At 38.6% G+C, this 20,143-nt stretch overlaps 1 protein-coding gene across 1 annotated transcript in view; it reads right to left on the bottom strand.

Moving 5' to 3' along the window:
- Window positions 1–20,143, bottom strand: part of RASGRF2 (Ras protein specific guanine nucleotide releasing factor 2) — a 145,798-nt gene that overhangs the window by 23,920 nt on the left and 101,735 nt on the right. Inside the window, exon 18 of the mRNA XM_009281018.1 lies at window positions 9,566–9,672. Coding sequence (XP_009279293.1) covers window positions 9,566–9,672 — 107 coding nt within the window. The remainder of the gene's footprint in view (window positions 1–9,565; window positions 9,673–20,143) is intronic.

The following is a 20,143-nucleotide window of genomic DNA, read 5'->3' as shown; positions in this document are numbered from 1 at the left end:
CATGCAATTTCTGCAGCTGTTGTCTTACTGCCCAAAATCTCTTTTTTGTGCCTGGAGGTATTCTTTTATATAGCAATGTGCCAGCTGCTTCTTACAATGTGAGGAGAAAAAAAATGAAAAAAGGTGGGATTCAGAAGAAAACTGGAGAGCTAATCTATTTTTCCATCAAAGTTCATGATCTAGGGGGCACTGAGATTCTAGTGTGATGAGCAATATATAAAAAATCTAGGGAAATCATTGAACTTAAACATGTACATATACTTAACTCTACGTAGAAATGTTAACATGAGAATTATACAAACACCAAAACACTTAGCAACCAATTCAAAATATAATTTATAAATAAATAACCATAAATACATGCAGATTATATCTATCTGTATTATGGGCATTACATATGAATATATATTAATATATGACATGTATATTATATCTATTTAAAGTATAGGCACATATAGATCTATATGTAGTTATATATAGGTCTAGATATATTGTCTATATGTATATCACATCTCTGTATATAATTTTAGACCACTTTTGTGACATTTTTATCTATTGTATAACCTGTTAATACGTTTCACTATTTCTTCCAGCCATTGGAACGGCTCGCAACAAGACTCTGACACCATCCTCAGCAGTGAAGGCTTGCAAGGCTGAGTAAACCCGCTATACTGCCTTACGTTTAAATTGCTGCATGTGTTAGACTACCCCAACGTTCAAAGAGACTTTTACTTGAAATTTACATATCACAGAAGGAATACAGTCGGTCAGACAAGAACCACTCAATTTTCCAGCAGGCACATTTCAATTTGACAGTGGTCTATTCCTCCATGAGAGGGCACATACCTCTAATACATTTTAGAGTCCATTGTAGCCTAAAGATTTGTGCGTCTTATTCAGATTTTCATTTGACTTAAGCAGAGAAATTAACTAAGATTCCCAAGCAAAATTTAAACTTTTATTTTTAAGTCCATTACTGTCAGTAATGGGAAAAGATTTCTTCCCTATTTATTTAATATTTATACTGTAAAACCACTTATGAAATGTGCAGATATACAAAAAATGACAGCTGATGAGTTAAGTAGGAGGCCTGCCCTGGAGTCACCTAGGATAAGAATAGGATGTATGAAGTTCCCGACCAATCAAAAGCACTGTGCACCATGTTCAGCACCACTTAATGAAGTTTCCAGCAGTAGAAGACTGCAGCAACAGAGAGAAGTGTATTAATTTTGCTGTCACCCACCTGCACTGTGAAAGCAAAAGCCTCCTTTGTAACTACAGAGCATCAAAATCAGCATGATTACATTTTAAGTAGACTCATAACCTGCCTGTTGATCTCTGCCATGCATAGGATTAGACAGCAATGTTCTCTTTATAAAGTGCAAGCACATTCCCTTGCCAGGAGGAGCTAGGAAAGCTGTGCTGCAGTATGAGAAGTGCTTCAGAAGCAACCTATCCAGCTGAGTGAAAAAAAAAGATAGAAGTGTATTAATTTTGCTGTCACCCACCTGCACTGTGAAAGCAAAAGCCTCCTTTGTAACTACAGAGCATCAAAATCAGCATGATTACATTTTAACATAACCCATAACCTGCCTGTTGATCTCTGCCATGCAAGACAGCAATGTTCTCTTTATAAAGTGCAAGCACATTCCCTTGCCAGGAGAGCTAGGAAAGCTGTGCTGCAGTATGAGAAGTGCTTCAGAAGCAACCTATCCAGCTGAGAAAAAAAAAGCAAGCACATTCCCTTGCCAGGAGGAGCTAGGAAAGCTGTGCTGCAGTATGAGAAGTGCTTCAGAAGCAACCTATCCAGCTGAGTGAAAAAAAAAGATAAAAAAAAAAAGGCGGGGGATGATGGATTTGGAATCACTGACCAGAAGAAAAGAGACTGCAGCAGAGGCAGCAGAAAGCAAGAAAAAGAAAACTTAGCTATGCTGGTGAGGTACAACCAGAAATATGTAGATTTACTATCAGTGGTTTATACAGAGAATGTAATCTTCAAGTTTTGACATGGGCTCAGTGAAACCTCAAAAGCTTTTCCTCCCCTCTTTCTTTAAATCTTCCTAAGTGAAAGGAAACATTCTTCATTTAAACAATGTGAGGAAACATTGAATAACCCAGACAAATAAAAGGGAGCTAAAACCTGAGAACCTAATTTGTATTTGATTATGGCAGTGATAAGGACTACAGAAAACACCAGAGGGAGGGAAGGAAGGGGCAGGAGGGGAGAGGGGGAGGAATTGTGCATGGAGAAACCACAAAGAAATTCTAGAGGGAACCCCTTCATACAGTTGCATCATCCAACTTCAACATAACCCTACATGCTTCATGTAAAAATAATCTCATCTAAGTTCAGCTCTGAAACTAGAGCCAACTTTTCAAGTCCTCAGGCACCTGCTTACAAAGGCAAAAAAAGCCAATTGGCAGGCTGGCTTCAGCGCCCTGTGATTGCCATGTGAAGGAGAGGAGGGATATGAGTTGTCAGGATAAATGTAGCACTACTCCCTCATGACAGTCTTCTCTGAATGCATTTGGACTCATTTTATTAGTTTCTCTCTCTTTAATTCTAATTTTCTATTACATAGTATTATGCTCTGAGAAGATCCGAGAATGGAAAGTTCTCCAGATGCTCTGGCCAGCATCGGTGGAACGTGCCACCCACCTGAGTATCACACCCCGAGCTGGCAGGGCTTGTCACAGATGGGGGGACGGCTCTAGCCAGCTGACTGAGAGTGCCTCCCAGGTTGGAAGCCTTTTTTCAAGCAGGAAAGGAAGGGAGCTGACTGCTTTCCAATTCAGATTCCCAGCCTTGGCACGCTCAGCCCACGGTCTTTCCACAGACGCTCCCAGATGTAGCCGATATTATCACTATAAGCAAGAAGGCTCGATGCACTGAAATCTTTTCCTAGCCACTCCTCTTCATCTTGTGAATAACTACATAGTGAGAATTCTTCAATCCATAAACCACAAATAAGAGAAACTGAAGAGGGATGCATTAGATGGAAACAGAGAGAAGAAAAGAGAAACATGGGGAAAGAACAAGAAGTGGTCACATTTCTAAAACGGAAGGTGAAGTAACCGGAGAGGTACCCAGTAAGAAGAAATGTCAGGCAAAGACAGCAAATGGTGGGACTTTTGCATAATAGCTGGAGATGGGAACATTTTAAGAGGCACCTGGAAGAGAAAATGCTCTGAAGGAGAGGAAGGAAGAGTTAAATTAGCGAAGGGAGAAGAAAAAATCTATTGAAGGATTAAAAACACCAGACATGAAAGGGAGGGAAACCTGCATGTAAAGCTAGAGTCAGGTTTTGGACATCTCTGTGAGTACTCATATGAAGTGGAGATACTGTGTGCAGACTTATTGTCCTTTGCCCCCAGCTGCAGCAGCAAACTGAAAATAGCAGATGGGCACAGACACTGAGAAAGACTAGCATTGCTACTGGCTATAACTGATTACTTCAAAGTGACGGGCTAATGATAAAATCCTGCTGGGAGCCCAGTATTGGAGATATCCAGGAGAGGAGAGAGATCTACTAAAGGACTGTTTACAAGGAATTTGGAGTATTTTTAAATAGATGGGTTTTGCCCTACAATTTTAATATATCTGCTCTCATGCAAAAGTGTAAACAGGTAGTTATTTCAATGGCATCAGTGGAGTGACTCTTAATCTTCTACAGAGCAGATCAAAATCTATCTCAGTTAACTGGAGTTACCCCAGTGCTGCAGCCCTCTAAAACTATATTTCATTTTCCAGCATTAAGGCACACTTCAGCTATCACATACAATTGTGCTGAGGGAAATGTTTATAAATTCACTTGCAGCAAAACATTTACACATGTGGAAGGCAAAGACAAAAGATATTATAACTGGCTATGAGGAAAATTCATCCCTGAACTTGAAGTAAGTCTGACTTCAAGAAGCAAGCAAAGGACAACAGCTTTGTCTTCCAGTTAGTTTCAAGTGCAAAGAGACAGTCATCATTTGGGGAAGAGTGCCAGTCCTAATTCTACAGTATCAACATTAGCCTGTCACTCCTGATGGAACACAATCAGGTTAAAAGTACAAGCTACGTTAATAGCATGACTGAGTAATTCTCGGCACATACAATACAAACCTCTCCTTATCCAAGCACTGTGTAACCCTGTAGTGCAAAGAAACCTTGAAAGAAGAATCTAGCCATTACGTATTGTCAGATTAAAGCATTCAGGACAGTTAAGAAATGTGACATCCCTGCCTCTAAGTCCTGGGATGTAGTACGTTCAAGAGCTTTGCAGAAAGACCTCACTGAAGAAGGACCTGTCAGGCTCCAGCAGAAGTGGGTCCAGAGTACCACTAATTAGTTTGACTGACTGCAAGCTTGGCTACCGTTCTGGGCATGACTCATGTTCCCTGAAGGGTCATGGTATAGCAAACCCTTGTGCTTCTGCGACGTTTGGACGGAGCATAGCAACAATTAAGTGCATTACTATTCAATGCATGACTGTATTCTGCACAGGGCATAAGTTTATGCAAACTGGATTTCTTCACTAAGTGACCAACGGCATGCTGGAAGGCTTACTCAGGGTTCCCTTGCTCTGCCCCTCTCTGGGGCAACCCCTCTGTTTCTTCAGTTCACAATTTGTATCATGACATCTGTTTATTTCAGAAAGAACCCCAGAAATTTCTTTGCAGTTTCAAGGCAGAGGCCACGGATCCTAGGGGTTTATTTGAAATGTAGTTAAAATACAGCACATCTTGCTATCGTACAGTAAGTGTGGCTTAAAAGTAATTTGTTCACATTTCTACAATAAACTTACTATAACTTTGCCAGGCATCATATTCATTACTTTATGCCTTTAAACACGAGCCAAGTGGGGCTCATATAAAGGAATTTTTATCTTATTTTTTATTCCAATGTACAGAATGGAATTGGCCAATTCACATGCACTAAAACTGTTTTTAACTAACTGAAATCATCTTTGCTTGGACAATTCTCTGTATACAGGTGTCCTCCATAATCCCTAAGTGCTATCAATAACTACATCTGCAAAACCTTCTGTTGAAAACCCAACAGAGCTTCGTTGGTATGAGCGAGAAAATTACTTGCAGTAGATTATTTCACAGCTGGAGCAAGACAGGCATCAGACACAAGATCATGACCTATACTCTCAAAATTCAAGCCTTGATCTTCTCCCCAGATCTTGTGGTAACTTCATAACTCACTGACACTGTCTGGCAGCCATCTAGTTTGTAAGAGAGTTAAGATTTGCCAAGTCATTCCTGCTGAGATCTTCAAAGAAGCCAACGGGAACAAGCACCCAGCTGTCATTCAAAACTGGGAAGTCTGGAGAAGCCAGCCTCTCTTTCTTCATCAGCAGATGCGAAAGCTCTCTCCTTGGAGAAGCTCCATTTCAATCTGCTTGCCACAGAAGCAGAAAAAACTTGATTTTGTAACATGAAGTGTTTAGATAAAAGACATGAAAGTATTGCTAAACAAAGAAAATGAGGCTGCAAGACCTCACTAGGATAATGAAAATCATACAAAGACTTTCTCCTCTTGGCCTCCTTTTCCCTTCCTATTTTTCCATCTCTAGAGGAGTCAGTGGGAGTTTTATACTCGCGAGCCCTTTCCATTTCCATCAATGCTCTTGTCTTCACAATGACTATCTGCCTTGTCATTTGTGTCTTCATTGTTTACAACGGGAGAATCCTACGCTGTTCCTCTCAATAACATTTTAAAAACGAAATGTAAACATGAACATTCTGCTGTTATTTTGGGCAAAAAGAAAGCTTTATTGGGTTGTAGGTGGCTGAATGAAAAAGACAGAGAAGAGGAGGGAAAAAAAGAGGAGGGATAGGGAATGAAAAGAACAAAAGTGTAAATAAAAAAACCTGGAAAACCTAAATGAGCCATCTTTCACACTGTGCTGGTTTTGGCTGATGAGCAATACAGGTTTGATTCCTCTTCCTCAGTGTGGTAAAAACAAAAAGTCTGTGTCACATTATGTGAGGATTTTTTTTTCCCATTTTTTATCTGTGCCTGGGAGCTCCTGGAAACATTAATTAGTTCCTTCTGCCCTCCTGAAAGGGCTGCAGATCTGACATTATCACTATATATTTACTTGGAATTTACGTGAGTCTCCTACAGTGTATGACCCAAGTTTTAAAAATAATGAATCCTTTTTATAAGCACTGTTTAGTATGATTTCAACATAACAAAACTGCTTTATTAAAGCACATCCTCACTGGATAGGCTGAATTGTTAATTTTAATGATTCTGTTTTCTGGCCACAGACAGGTTTACATATTAAATACTGTCCACGCTCAGACATATTTTAAAAGACACATGCTTTAAACAAAAAAACAACCCTGAAACATGCACAACTGTGGTTTTGACACAGTTGCAAGATACTATAGGAAGCAAATTCATTCCATAGCCCAGCAGAGGAAAGACCCTTCAAACCCTGGCCAAGGATTTGCTAGAGAAAAGTGAAGAAACACAAGGCTTTGAACCATTTGTTTGGATAATTCCTCTATCCCTCCTTCATGCACTAACCCTGACCCATGTTATTATACGCTTGAGAGCAGCACACTAAAGCAAGCCAAAGGGATCCAGAGGGAGGGATGGAGGGCAGGGAATAACTAAGTGGGATGATATATGTAAGAGCACTTTTAACAGATGGTTATTCGTTAGTCTCTTTACATTGCACACATTTCTGAACATAGCCCGCACACTCTAATGTGACTGTGCAGCACCTCATGTGCTCTGGGCACTAGAACACAATAAATCAGTACAATAATTTAGGCAGACAAATAACTTGTAGAGAGTTGACTGTCACTGGTGAATCAGAGAGCACCAGAACAGAGTTAGCTATGCTGCAGAGTTACTCACATGCTGCAACACTAAGCATGTCTGTAGTAGCATCTTGCACCCTAAAAAGAGAACTAAAGAAGCCCCACAGTTTACCCATCTAATGCCTTTGCTTCTCTTTACATCTAGTAATAAGGAAATGGCATTTTGGCAGAAAAAAAATCTGCGCAGCAGATCACCTTTTACAGTGGCACAGGCTAGCAATGACCACAAGGATCTCAGGCACATCACAAGGAAAACAGTCTACCAAGACAGTGGAAGAAGCTTGTCCCACAGAGGACAGAAATTGCCTATTTGGTGTTGGGAGTTTTTGCAGCAAAAGCAAATCCAAAGCCAAGTGGAGAGAAAACAGTATCAGCAAAGCATACTGAATTGCATGTTTATCTTTGCAAATATCAACTTATTTTGTTAACTTTTTTTTTTTTAAAGAGAATAAAACCTGCCCTTGGCTGCTGATGAAGGTGAAGGATGTCTCAGATGCATTAAGTGGCCAGAGAATGATGCAAATACCTTAAAATGTAATAAAGTTTTTGGCAGGTCTGTTGATCTCACAGAATTTTAATACTTACATTGGTTTGTCATTTTGGAAATTTAATAAGCATTTCTTCACCGGACACTGGTGGCTAAGGGTTCTCTGGCTTGCAGTTTGTGTTGTTATTGTAAAATGAGGCTCTGAGCTACTGCTCTCCCAGGACTATGCATCTTTACTGCCAACATTTCATACTATTTGGCCAGACAGTAATTCTTCACTTGCCTTCCTTAAAGCAGTGCTGTCCCATATTTTTTTGGCAGAAACTAGTCAGTCATTTCTGGTTTGCTGAGGTCTTATGTCCTCTCTCCCTACTCTCACAAATAAACAAAACAAAAAGCTGATTACATGCTCTGTTGCTGTAGCATTCATTATTTTCTGTGACAAAGCCCTTGCATTTTAAAATATTTGCTATATTGGAATACTGGATTAAGAGAGCTAGAGAATTAAAATATGCCACCCTTGCCATGGGAAAAATAAAAGGCAGTGAGTGACTACAGAGTCCAGGTAATAGCTTCCACTTCGAAAATGCACAGTGTTGAATTTTTACTCGTTACCTTTGTCCTCTTAATATTTTTAAAAGAATGCTAATAGGAAACATTATGCAAAAGTAGGTGCAAAAGTATTCAGGACGATGTTATATCATGGGTACTTCTGAAATGGAAACAGAGAACACTTGTATTTTTAAGGAGAGGAAGTATATTTTTGGTAAATTGCTACAATGACAGAGTATGCTTCCGCTCTTACCAGTTACTTTGTATTTATGATAGAGAATCATCACAACTCAATCACGGTCAGCTCTGAAACTTAAAATTCAGCCTACCTGGTTGTAGACAGTTGCTTAATGTAGACCAAAGTCTGATGATTTCTAACATTTTCACAACCACATTAATTAACCATCTTTTAATTAGTATAGAGGGTCAACTCAACTTAGAGCAATTACTTAATACGAACTGTGGCAGGGACACAGTAAGTATGTACGGTACACTACCATAACACAGAACAGTAATAACAGACTTCTGCTGTTCCTGTTACAGCTCAAGATTTTGCCATGCAATGATTTTCATTTAGCAGGTAGTCAAAGAGAACTTGGTGTACATAGGTTGTTTCCAATAACTAAAAATGTTCAATCATTCTCATGATACCAAGAGAGGTTTTATTGATCTCTTCCGGGCTGTTCAGCTTTCCAAACACAATGAATTTTCCCATTTGTGCATTTCTTAAAGACTTCATTCTCTAGCAAACTTAACCTCTATGAAAATTAAACCTATCACATGGAAAAAGGGAACTGAGTTTGACATAGGAGAGTTTGACATTGCTGCAGTTAGCTGTGCAATAAACCCTTTTTAGATGAAGTGTTCTTGATTATTAGCATGTAGTGACAAAGCAGCCTATAATTGCCATGACGTACCATCTATCCAATGTGTAACAAAAATCTTTCATTTGCTTCCAAAGTGCTCTCACTCTTTCTCTTTCCTTCCCTCCTTCTTTCTTTCCTTCCTTCCTTCCTTCTTTCTCTCCATCCCTCTTTCTCTCCTTCCCTTCTTTCAATAATTTTCCTGGTAGTCTTCTACATGCATGCCAAAATCTTCCAACATTTGCCTCACCTGGCAGCTTAAAGGACATGGCTATTCATGAAATTTTACTAACTACTCAGATTTTTTTTCCCCCCTCCCTCTGCCAACACAGTTTTATGATTATGTATCAGACCCACAGTCCTGTCGTGGTTGTAGAAGGACCAACATGAAGGACTGGTGCCTCTTTCTGCATATGATTCACAACAAATAAATAAATATCTGTATGCAAACACAAGTATTTTAACACATTCAGTCCAATTAACTGAACCAAGCTGCCTGTAGCATGAACACTGACAATCTGAAAGATTAATCCAACCTGTTCATTAGTATTTCAACACATATTACAACAGTAAAGCACTCACACACAATATTATCAGGAATAATGTTGTAGCTGGATATTTTCCGGAGAGCTTTGCAAGGCTAGACGAAGGATTCTTCACTTGCTTAACAGTGTGTTTTTACAAGCTAATTTTCCATGTTATCTTTCCAGCACTGACTTTTCAGACTGTTTGACCTCCGCTACACTATACAGCAGCACTGCCTAAAAATATTTTGTAGGGAGAATGCAGATATATTACAGATGGAGAGGAGAAGGGTGCAACAGGAGAATACCTGAGAATGCTTGGAGACCCAGTGGCGCAAAACATTTAGGACGCGATTCGTGGCTGCTCTGCGTATTATGAACTCTTTGTCGCACATGCGTTCAGAATTGTTAAAACCTGTGCGGAAAAAACACACATTAAAATTAATGGAGGTAGCAAAAGTTTGAATACAGTATGAATAACTTCGGTAAACTGAAAGCTCATAGAACATTTATGTGTAATAAAAGAAAAGATGCCTATATAGACTTTCAGATATGACCATTTAGACTACTGAAATTCTGCAAGATCAGTAGAATACAACCCTGCCCATCATAACTAATACAGACACCTCCTTGGGTCAGCATTCAGTTTTAGAAAGATGAAGAATATTTGCCTGCATCATTAACATCAGGTCTCCCTCCAGTATGGAAGAAAATAACAGCAAAAAGCAGAACTAGACCAAAACTGTACAGGGCCCATAATCAAGCAGATTACAGAAGGAAAGTGAGTATCATTTAGAAAGGGGAAAGAGGTAAATTTCAGAAGTGGTAAAGAAATAGGGGACGATAGTACTTTAAACACAGAGGAGAAGAAGCTAAAACCAAGAAATGTTCCTTTGTAAGAGCAGTATTGTACAGGCTCTACTAGTCAGCAGAGACTGTTCAAATAAGCTATTTGGTTTTTTACCACTGGGGTGACAAGAAAGTGGGAAGGTATACAGAAAACACATTTACAACCCCAGCTGCCTTAAAACAAAGATTTGCCAACTGCAGCATTTCCCCACACATCTTGTAAAGACAACTTTTTTTTTCAGTCAGCAACGTTTACTTATAAAGAAAGGGTTTTAAAAACAAACAAGAAAGTTTCTTCCTATATTCACACTATCGCTTCTTTCTCTTCTCATTCTGCTTTAGCTCTACCATAAATACAATCTGTATGATGAAATAATGATTACATTATTTTAATAATAATAAAATTATTACATTAAAACCCCAAAGTTTAAAAAAAATTGATAACTGAAGATAGGCCTGAGAAGTTTGTATTTTTCTAAGTTTCTGTTAGATTTGATCTTACACTGTGCTGCTTTCAATTTCACTCGGTACAGAGTCCAAGGAACAACTGAAAACACCCTTCCATATGACCAGTACTTTACTATTTTTTTGGCATAAAAGCTGTTCTAAAGCCTGTGTATTATTATAAATAGCAAATGCAGATTAAACTTCTATTTATTCTGTGAGAAACTCGTTGGAGGTATTCTTAGAGGCTAGTATTAGTTTTGCTCTATTTTTATTAAAGACAATCCAAAAAATCCAAATTGCTGCTCTATATTTTTGGAAAGATAAGCAGGAAAAGAAGTTTAACTGCAGTCTTACATCTTTTACTGCAAGTTGGACCCCAAACCACAAATGTATTTTCTATGCTTATGTTTCATGGAAGTTTTTTAAACTATGGCATATTACACTGTAGTTGACATCTAAGATTCAATATCAAAGGAAGTTTCATATTAAAACATATTCAGGAGTTTCCTTGCCCATAAACAGCAAAGTACACAAAATCTCTGAGGCTTTACTCAGTAAAAGGTAACCTAGGCAACATTTTGTGTATTCATTTTTTATGCCTTTCACTCTTAACCTCTTGCAGAAGCAATTAGGCATACACATTATAAATTGTTCAATTAGTCACAACTGCAGGAATGAAAGTCACAGTGAAAGTTATATATTAAAGCAGTGGAGTCTTTATCAAAGTAACATTAAGGAAAAAAAGTTTCAGTAAGCTAGAAGGAAAACAGAAAGAAACCTACAGAGACAGTTTTCAGTTAGCTGCAAAAAGAATAAAAAAACACCTAAAACCCCCACCATTTAAAGCGCTGGATTGTATCATTCCTGATACTAAGAAAATTATGTCATATCATTAACCTAAAGAAAAGTTAGTGAATATTGAAGGTGAACGCAAAAGAAATCTCAGTAGTTCTTACTGTCACTGAATAGATCTTTTCATTAACCAAAAGGTGAAATCATGTAAGAGAAAAGGTACTCAAGAACATTCAAATTGCACAGAAGAGCGGTATTAATTTCAGGATCTTACAAAACTCAGAAAAAATAGAAAAAATGTCAGCTGCAAACAAGTAAGATCAGTAAGCATTGTTGCTTTTTGGTCTTCTAACTTTGGTAGAAAAGTCTAAACAAAACACTAAAAAAACCCCCAATAAAACCTTATCGCCACAGCTGCATTAATATTGAAGCAGAAACATGCAAAACCAAGTCCTTGGCTAGCATTAGTTTTGCTCCTCCTAACTTTCAAAGCCACGTGGATTTTGGGACAGAGACTGCAAAGGGGAGATAATCAGACTAAGATCTGATGAAGCTACTACAGGAGCTATCTAAGCAGGCGTCAGTGAACTTTGATGGTGCCATCAGTGTTTCCTGCACTTTTCACAGTGCAAATTCCTCCTAACGCATCAGCTTTACTGCTGCTCCTTACTTCCTCCTCTCTCTTTCTGCCCATCTAATCCTCTCCTAATATAATTCCAAACAAAACCCTGAGCCACAATGACAACTACAACTATCCCATATACATAGCCTACTTGTTTATGCATATTTTAAAGAGCCCAGTATACAACCTTATCTGGTTCTGCATGTTCATGTCGCCACTTGCAGATAACCCATGTGTCTGCTGCTGTCCATGCTGCAAAAGATAGCCTAAATCCCCTCCAATCCTGTCTAGTATTGCAACAGGTAACAGTGGTGCTAGTCTAGCAGGAACTTCAAGCTATCTCGCCTACTGCAAAAAAACAGGTGACAGCCAGAACCTTGCTGGGCCACACATCACCTGCTCCACCTGTCCATATATAAGTGTGAAACTGGACCTGCACTATGTGACTGCACAAAGCATGCAATACGAAATTTTGTCATGGTTTAACCCTGGTAGGCAGCTAAAAGAAAGGGTGCTGACCCACAAACCAGAACTGGGAACCAAGGCTTCAGGTCAGATGTTGATCTGCAAGGCACAAGGGTTTCATCACACCTCTAAGGCATATCTCAGAGACCATCCTACCAAACAGTTTCCAGTTAACCTTTTAGCATTGCTGCATCTGCTCTATTATTCCCCATACACTTTTCCTACCTATTTTGGGGCTAGGAACAGTTTTTAACTCTGATTATACAGTCCCTAGCACAGTATCATTCCTGTTCATGACTTGGAGGCACTCTTAGCTATGTAGGCTACAAACCTAGGTGGGTTGAAAGATTAACAAAGTAGCCATATCTGATCAGATAAAATTTCATCTAGCTTGGTATCCAGAAGCAAATGCTTGCAGAAAGAATCTTTAAAAGGAGCAATTTTGAAGCGGTCTTTGCCATAGTGTGTTATCCTTGGCATTGAGCAGTTTGGGGGCTAACTACAAACTTTAGACTCAAATCAGCGGGAAAGTAGGAGTGATTTCTTTTAAGTTCATCTTCACTGTGGTTCCAGGAGAGGAGAGAGGTGAAAGGTCCCATCTAGCAGGATGCCAACCTTTGCAATATTTTAATTAGGATTCTGGATGGAACTGCCCACATCCAGACCCCACGGTGAAATAACCCAAAACACTCCATGGTGAATATCTGTTTCTCTCCTGAAGGAAGCAGTCTCTCTACACTAGAAATATCAGCAGTATTTCTAATCATTAATCATCTTAGTGGGCAGCTGCTTCAGTGAGTGCTACTTTCAAGTAATGTTTTTCCTCAGTATCTGTTGAGATTAATATATACTGCTTCCACAAATAGTTTCTTCACATAACGGTGATGCAGAACTTTTACCACAGGCTGGCAAACACAATGTTAACCTGCCAGCATTGCTAGTTTCAGTGAATTACTTCTTTCAATATAATTTAATCACTCTGTTCATGTACTTGTCTTCAGATTATGTTATGCAAAATCCAGTTTCACCTTCAGATGTTTTTCATATGTGCACTATAATCAAAACTAATATTTTTATAGCTTCCACTATCACCAAAGATTCAAAAAAAGGTGCTGAAGAGACATAAATCTCAACGCCTGCAGACAAAACCAGATTAAATTATGACAATACCTTGTATATAGAGAGCTCTTCTTATGTGAAAGTCTAAACCACTTTTCAGTGGTAGATATCATTATCTATCCCATTCATAAAGCAAAAAACCACAGGCAATCAATGCCTGCAGGTAGGATGTGTCAGTGTTTCCACCTTTGGAGTTGCTGCACTCAGGACCAGATCCAAAGATCTCATCACATGTCAGCGTGAGACAGAGAACAGACCCTCTCATCAAAAGCTACGAAGAAGTCCCTATAGCAAAATCCTGCCCTGCTTTTTCTTGTTCTACTGAACAAACCTGACTCTATCAGCAATTTACATTATTTTCTCTTTAAAATCCACCTCACCGAAGAGGAACATTTGTATTATGTTAAATTCTGCACTGTACATGTTAAATAAATTAAATTATGCACATTTGCTTTTCTATTTAAGATGTCAAAAACTCTCAGTCCAGTTACAGTAACTGTATTCTCTATATTTTGTTTTTCTGCATTAATACAGCAGCAACTGACTCCTGACCACAATAATTAATTTGTCAAAAGTTTTGATGATACATCTATTTTTAAGGGTTTACCTACACAAAAAATCATTTCCGTTCACAAGATTTAGGGCTAAGTTTTTTGAAGTTATGAAAAGTGACTTCAATAAGTTTCTGGTATTTGTCCAAAGATTTTATGTGTCAGTTTCGCTGAAATACTCTGGAATCATGCACTGAAGCTGCGTTAGCACCTAACATAGGAGAAAATTGCACTCCAGCCTTTGAGGAGGTCACAGCAAAATCCGCAGAGTCCCAGGGAGATGGAAGGGGAACATTCATGGTTCACAAAACAGATGACAAATAATCAAAAGAAGAGTAAAATATAGTTCTCTGTCTTGTGTTTTTTTCCTTTCTTCTGATAAATATGCTCATGAGTTGTAGGCCAGTTTCATGATTCAGCCTGGCTCAAATCCTGAAAGCTTAGGCTTGGCCTAACAACACATCAGTGTTACTTTCTGACCCCAGGCTTGGAGCAGAGCAGTTTTCATCCACAGCACAAAAAACCTAATTATAAGACGTTTTCCTTGACATACCTAAAAAAGTTCAGATGACTGTTTAAAGATATCCATCTTTAATGGTCATACATTCTCAAGCAAGTAATTGGGTTTCACACATTTTCACAGAAATGTGTCAGAGAGCGAGTAGCCTCATATTGATAAGAAATCTAAACTGCCAATGATTCTGCTCTCCTTTTCATTTCTTTAATTATGATATCAGGTTGCCGTACACTAGACAGCTAAAGAATGGCAGAGCTGGAAAAGAAGACCATATTAACTGAGATTAAAAGAAGCATAAAGATGATGAACTCCCACTCACTGCATACAGAATAGCGTATTTGATCAATAATACAGTTCTTCCTCTTTTTTTTAGTAATTATCAAATGTGCATATTCAGATTTATAATGGAGCAGGTCATATGAGCAGTCTGAGGCTTGAAAGTAGGAGCTATCAAGTCTAACCATGATCTTTGGGTTACCTCAGTTTAAGAAAGAGGCATATGTAATTGTTCACTATGCCAGGGTTTGAGTTTGTTTCACAAAGGGTTATAAACTCATACAGCATCAGAAGAAGTGACTACTAAAAAGCAGAAGAAGTCAAGTGTCCAATGCATTTCAGGCTTTTCATTTCATTTTCACTGGTCCTTGGGACATATGAAATCATTTTGTTCTAAGAAACATGCCGCTGAAAATCCCTGTTGTAACCACCCACGTCAGAAATAATTCCAAGTATGTATTTGATTCTTCTGCCTAAAGCCTCTGCCACAAATACACTCTAGCTATCAAATCAAGTCAAGGGATTATAGTCTTAGTAAGGTAAATCCCATGGATTCACATGCACCAGCTGATGTACAATAGTGTAACACAGATAGAGCTGTAGTGACTGTGTTTAATTTCTGCAAAATATTTAAGGGGAAGTTTGGTAAACTATTTTTAAATGACTCTTGCTTTAGAAAGGCTTTTTCTAATCAGAGCAATTTAAAGAACACAACATTGAGATAAAGCAGTTATGTCATGATTATGCTGTAAACTTGAACTAAATCCAGAAGTCTAAAAATATATCAGTTCAGCAAAATAATTTTAGTTACATGGATGGGAAAAAAGAAAAGTGTCTAAAGAATATGCTTAAGATCAAGATATTATTGTAACTCCTAATAATAACATTAAGGTTGCTCTGAGAATTATAATAATCTATGAGATTATATGGTCAAAACATGAGTGCCACAAAGAATGAAAATATTCCTTTAAACTCAAAGAACTGTTCCAATGTGAAAATCTGTCCTTCAAAAATCCTTAAAAACAGGGTTACTTTTATAGATATAACTGGCACACACAGTCTTGGGATTTCTGTTTTTTTAATAGAGATATTCTCTCAGGAGACCATATCAGAGTCTCACACTTGAAAGAAAATCTTTAAAAATTGCTAAACACTGAAAACATACTTACAGTTAGCATTTCCGTATGTTGTAACCACACACGGAATGAGTATATGTAGCTTTAGACTACCGCTCTTCGTAGGATGCATTTTCCACAACTGTAAGTAGCAGTAACTCCATTACCACTGGACAACATCCTATTCTATTCTTCTTTCAGCAATAGCAAAGAGAGCCAACAAGGAGTTAATGTCATCACCAAAACCTAATGCCAAATTTTAGTGTTTTAGTTTACCTGCATACATCTTCAGAATCATATTTGTTTGCACACAAGAAGTGTATGTGTGTGCATGCACGTGTAAACTCCTAGTCCAATTTTTCTAGTGAAGTCTTAGGTGAAACCATCCAAATCTTGTCCCTTTATTTATAGATATATCTCTAGAAAAGAATAAATCCTGAGTTTCAAAGGCTGTTGATGCCAATTGTGTTTACCAATTGCAGAATATCATGACAAATGTGCAATGTGATAGCAGAATTTTTTCCTGTGACTTATTTATATAAAAGGACTATAGGGAACAATTGACAAAGAAGAAAAGCCTTTTGAACAGCCTACCTTAACAATTATATTTGTGACTGTTTTAGTACATCTTAGAAACTTCTTTTTACTGCAGTGATGTTTGAATTATCTTCCATGAATAATGACAAGAATGGCAACACTGCAGTTGATATTTCTTTGAATTCATATGTCAGCCAAGTGCGTTTGCCTGTGTTCCTGCTATGTCTCATAGTCTTCAGGGAACTTACAAGCAATTTTACCTGTATTTCAAGTGATGTCTAGCTATTGAGTTCTTTAATTACACATTGTCTACACGCTCAACCTGCTTTATCAGCAATATGAAGAGTAGAGAAGATCTTTTTTGCATAATGCTCACAGTCTTTTCAAGAACTATTCAAAGTAAGCTTTCAGACCTTTAAAATGCTCAGTGTGCCCTGCTACAAAGGAAAGGTTAAAATAAAGTCTATGACAATGTAGAGCTAGAAGCAGAAAACTGCAAAAAATGCTTTTGTAATTTTTTCCTTTAGTTGGTCTGCGCTTTTACATAAGCTAAAGGAAGTAGTTTGCAAAATTATTCAGATTTTTTAATGACAATAAGAATAAAGGTTAAATGGAAAGGAGGCGATAATTGCAAAGAGCCAAATGTATCATTTTTCAGACCATCTGTGAACAGATAGTTGACTGTTATGCAAAACAAAAATTGGCAGGATGCATACCAGTCAACAAAAAATCTCTGAACAAAACGTCCATCTCATAAGCAGCTTCCAGACCATTTATGGTTGGGCCACAAATCAAGCACCTCAATAGTAGCATAAACAAATATTAATTATGCAAGCAACACTTGGCTCGGGGGGGGGGGGGAACCCCACAAAAAAATCCTTCCAAAACTTCTCTCCCCACCCCACGCACACCATTGGGTGCCCCAAATGTGAGGAAGATAATAGGGAATCTAAATAAACCTGCCCGCATTATGAACCCAGACCTTTTGGTCAAACTCCCTACTTGCAACATCAACATACTATAGGGCTTGTTTCCTGCAGGCAGTGGTCACAGCTTCATGCCAGCTTCTCTCCTCCTCAGCTTAGGAGAGCAGAGGGAGATACCACCTAAGAGCTTGCCAGAGAAGCTCGGCTAAACCACTGGAAAATACATATTCAACACATCCCATCAAATCAATCGCAGTAGGATTGTGGTGATCCATTTTTGGGGGGCAGGAATAAAGACTGTACTAGTCTTCCTTCTTAGATGAGGAAGGAATTTTTCTATCAGATCCAATGTGGTTGCACAAATCTATGTGAGTTTTCCCTGCAGCTGCTCAGGACTTAGTGGGTCAGGAAACACATGGTTCACAGTGTCGTAACTCAGGAAATGTACACTGCAAATACTTTTTTCCTGAGTAGTCAGCTCCTCTAATAAACTAGCAAAATAAATTAATTCAAGAGAGAGGAACACATTAAAAAAAGGAGATCCTAAATTTCTCCTAAAGTGAAAGAAAAAATTTGTCATTTTCCCCTGGCTCTTAACTCCCAAGAGCAGGGATCACCCCAGACAAAACTAATCATCAGTTTTAAGTCATTGTTTTAATTCAAAGTTATTGTTCTAAGGAAACTGCGAGGGGAGATTCAACTCAATTTGAACATGAATGTTTAGCCAGTTATCTAAAATTGCTAAGCAACAATTTTGTTAAATTCAAAGGGCTCCTAATTCAGGAACAAAAATAGAAATCTATTCAAATGCACTACAGAGTAGGTGAATATTCAGAGGAAAGGAGTAACATTCAGGGTTATTGAATTAGAAGGCAGATTCCAAACAAATTAGTTTTAATGTCTATTTTCATTTCGCTACTGATTTCCCAGTAAAATATCCTCTGGCAAGAGAAAATATACACAAATGTCTCATAAAAGCAGCCTGGAACAGAAAGCAAGTTTGCCTCTCCTCTGGGGCATTGTCGTCAGCCCCCGTTGACCCCACACATCACAAACACCAAGCCCCCCAGCCCGCCCGGTGGGTTGGTCACAATGTTAGTACTGGCCACCTCTAGGTTTGGTAACGACATCTGGGCAACTCCTGACAACCCTCCAGCCACCAGGAAGGAAAGGTGGTTGGCCTATGCCAGAAGTTATTTGTCACACAACGCTTTTTGATGGAGAACAGTATCAGCTGTAGAGTAAGTCAATACGTACGTCCCACCTGGAGTTTTTTTAATCGAAATGGAGAACTCCAAGGAAGTTCAGCGTTCAGGTCTCAGTGTTCTCAAACCTCCCTGAATCTGCATAAATTGGTCTGGAAATCTCATTAAAACGTGTTCCCAAGAGGGAACTAGTACTCACTTTCCCCAGTTCCTGCTAGAGCCATTAGTCAAACAAAAACGACAAGTAAAAAACACTTGGTTCTCCTGTGTAAAGGATCAGGGGATGATAACAAATCCTACACCAACTCTTTTCTTTCTTGGAACTAAGCATCTTAGATCCCTGATAGAAAGGGGGGACTGGGGAAGGTCACAACACATGCAGGATTGATAAGCATGCCTGAAACAATGATTTCACGATATTCCGTATCTCTGACAGGAGGCTAGATGTCCTCAAATCCAATCTTGAAGTTCCATGTGGGAACCCATGACCTGAAGAAGTACAGTTAAAATTAAGGTCTGCTTCCGACTGCTTAGCAACAGTCTCCATGATTCTTGCAACTCAGTTGTGCCAATTTACTCCTGTGAAGAGTAGTCCTGCTGGGATAAACTGCAGATTCAAAAGGATGAAATTCTTTGCATCTTGGTTATTGATCGGGGTATCACCATCACAATTTTTTTCTTTCAGGTTTGGATTCATAAGGAAAAAGTTCCACAAAGCTTTTCCAGTACAGGGAATGAGATGCTATAACTCAGAAAATTACTGGAGTGCAAAATTACTGTAACTATTACTAATAGCAATGTTTATGGCATCATACTGAATATCATCTAGAAAAAGACATACATTTCTGGTTTTGCTTTAGACATGGATACTTATGTACAAAGCCAGAAAGAAATATATACCTTTCCAAAGGTTAGCTTGTAACCATTGATGTAATTTGAAGCATTTAGTACAGCACAACACAGAAGTGCATTACCCAGCCATCCATGTAATGTAGAATCCATCTCGACATCACCATCAGATACCGCTCGCCTGTCACATAACATTCATCATACCAAGGAAATCTCTCTCTGCCTGCCCTCTCACAATGGAAAAAAGAAAGTAATAAGTTTCCTTACAAACCTCACTTACTTCTGATCTTTACCAAATTCCATACTAACTCAGCTGCCTGCTCCAGAATTTCTGTCTCAGAAAACATAATGGTGTAATGCCACATTATTATTCCTCTGTTCAGAATTAGGGAAATACTCTGTCCTGGTTTTGGCAGGGATAGAGTTAATTTCCTTCCTAGTAGCTGGTACAGTGCTGTGGTTTGGATTTAGGATGAGAACAATGTTGATAACGCACTGATGTTTTAGTTGTTGCTAAGCAGTGCTTACACTAGTCAAGGACTTTTCAGCTTCCCATGCTCTACCGACTGAGAAGGCTGGAGGGGCACAAGAAGCTGGGAGGGGGCACAGCCAGGAC

The sequence above is a fragment of the Aptenodytes forsteri genome, unplaced genomic scaffold (assembly GCF_000699145.1).
Source record: "Aptenodytes forsteri isolate BGI_AS27 unplaced genomic scaffold, ASM69914v1 Scaffold388, whole genome shotgun sequence".
Taxonomy (NCBI): Eukaryota; Metazoa; Chordata; class Aves; order Sphenisciformes; family Spheniscidae; genus Aptenodytes; species Aptenodytes forsteri.
Note: the sequence above shows the minus strand (reverse complement) of the source record. Positions and strands in the feature narration are given on the sequence as shown.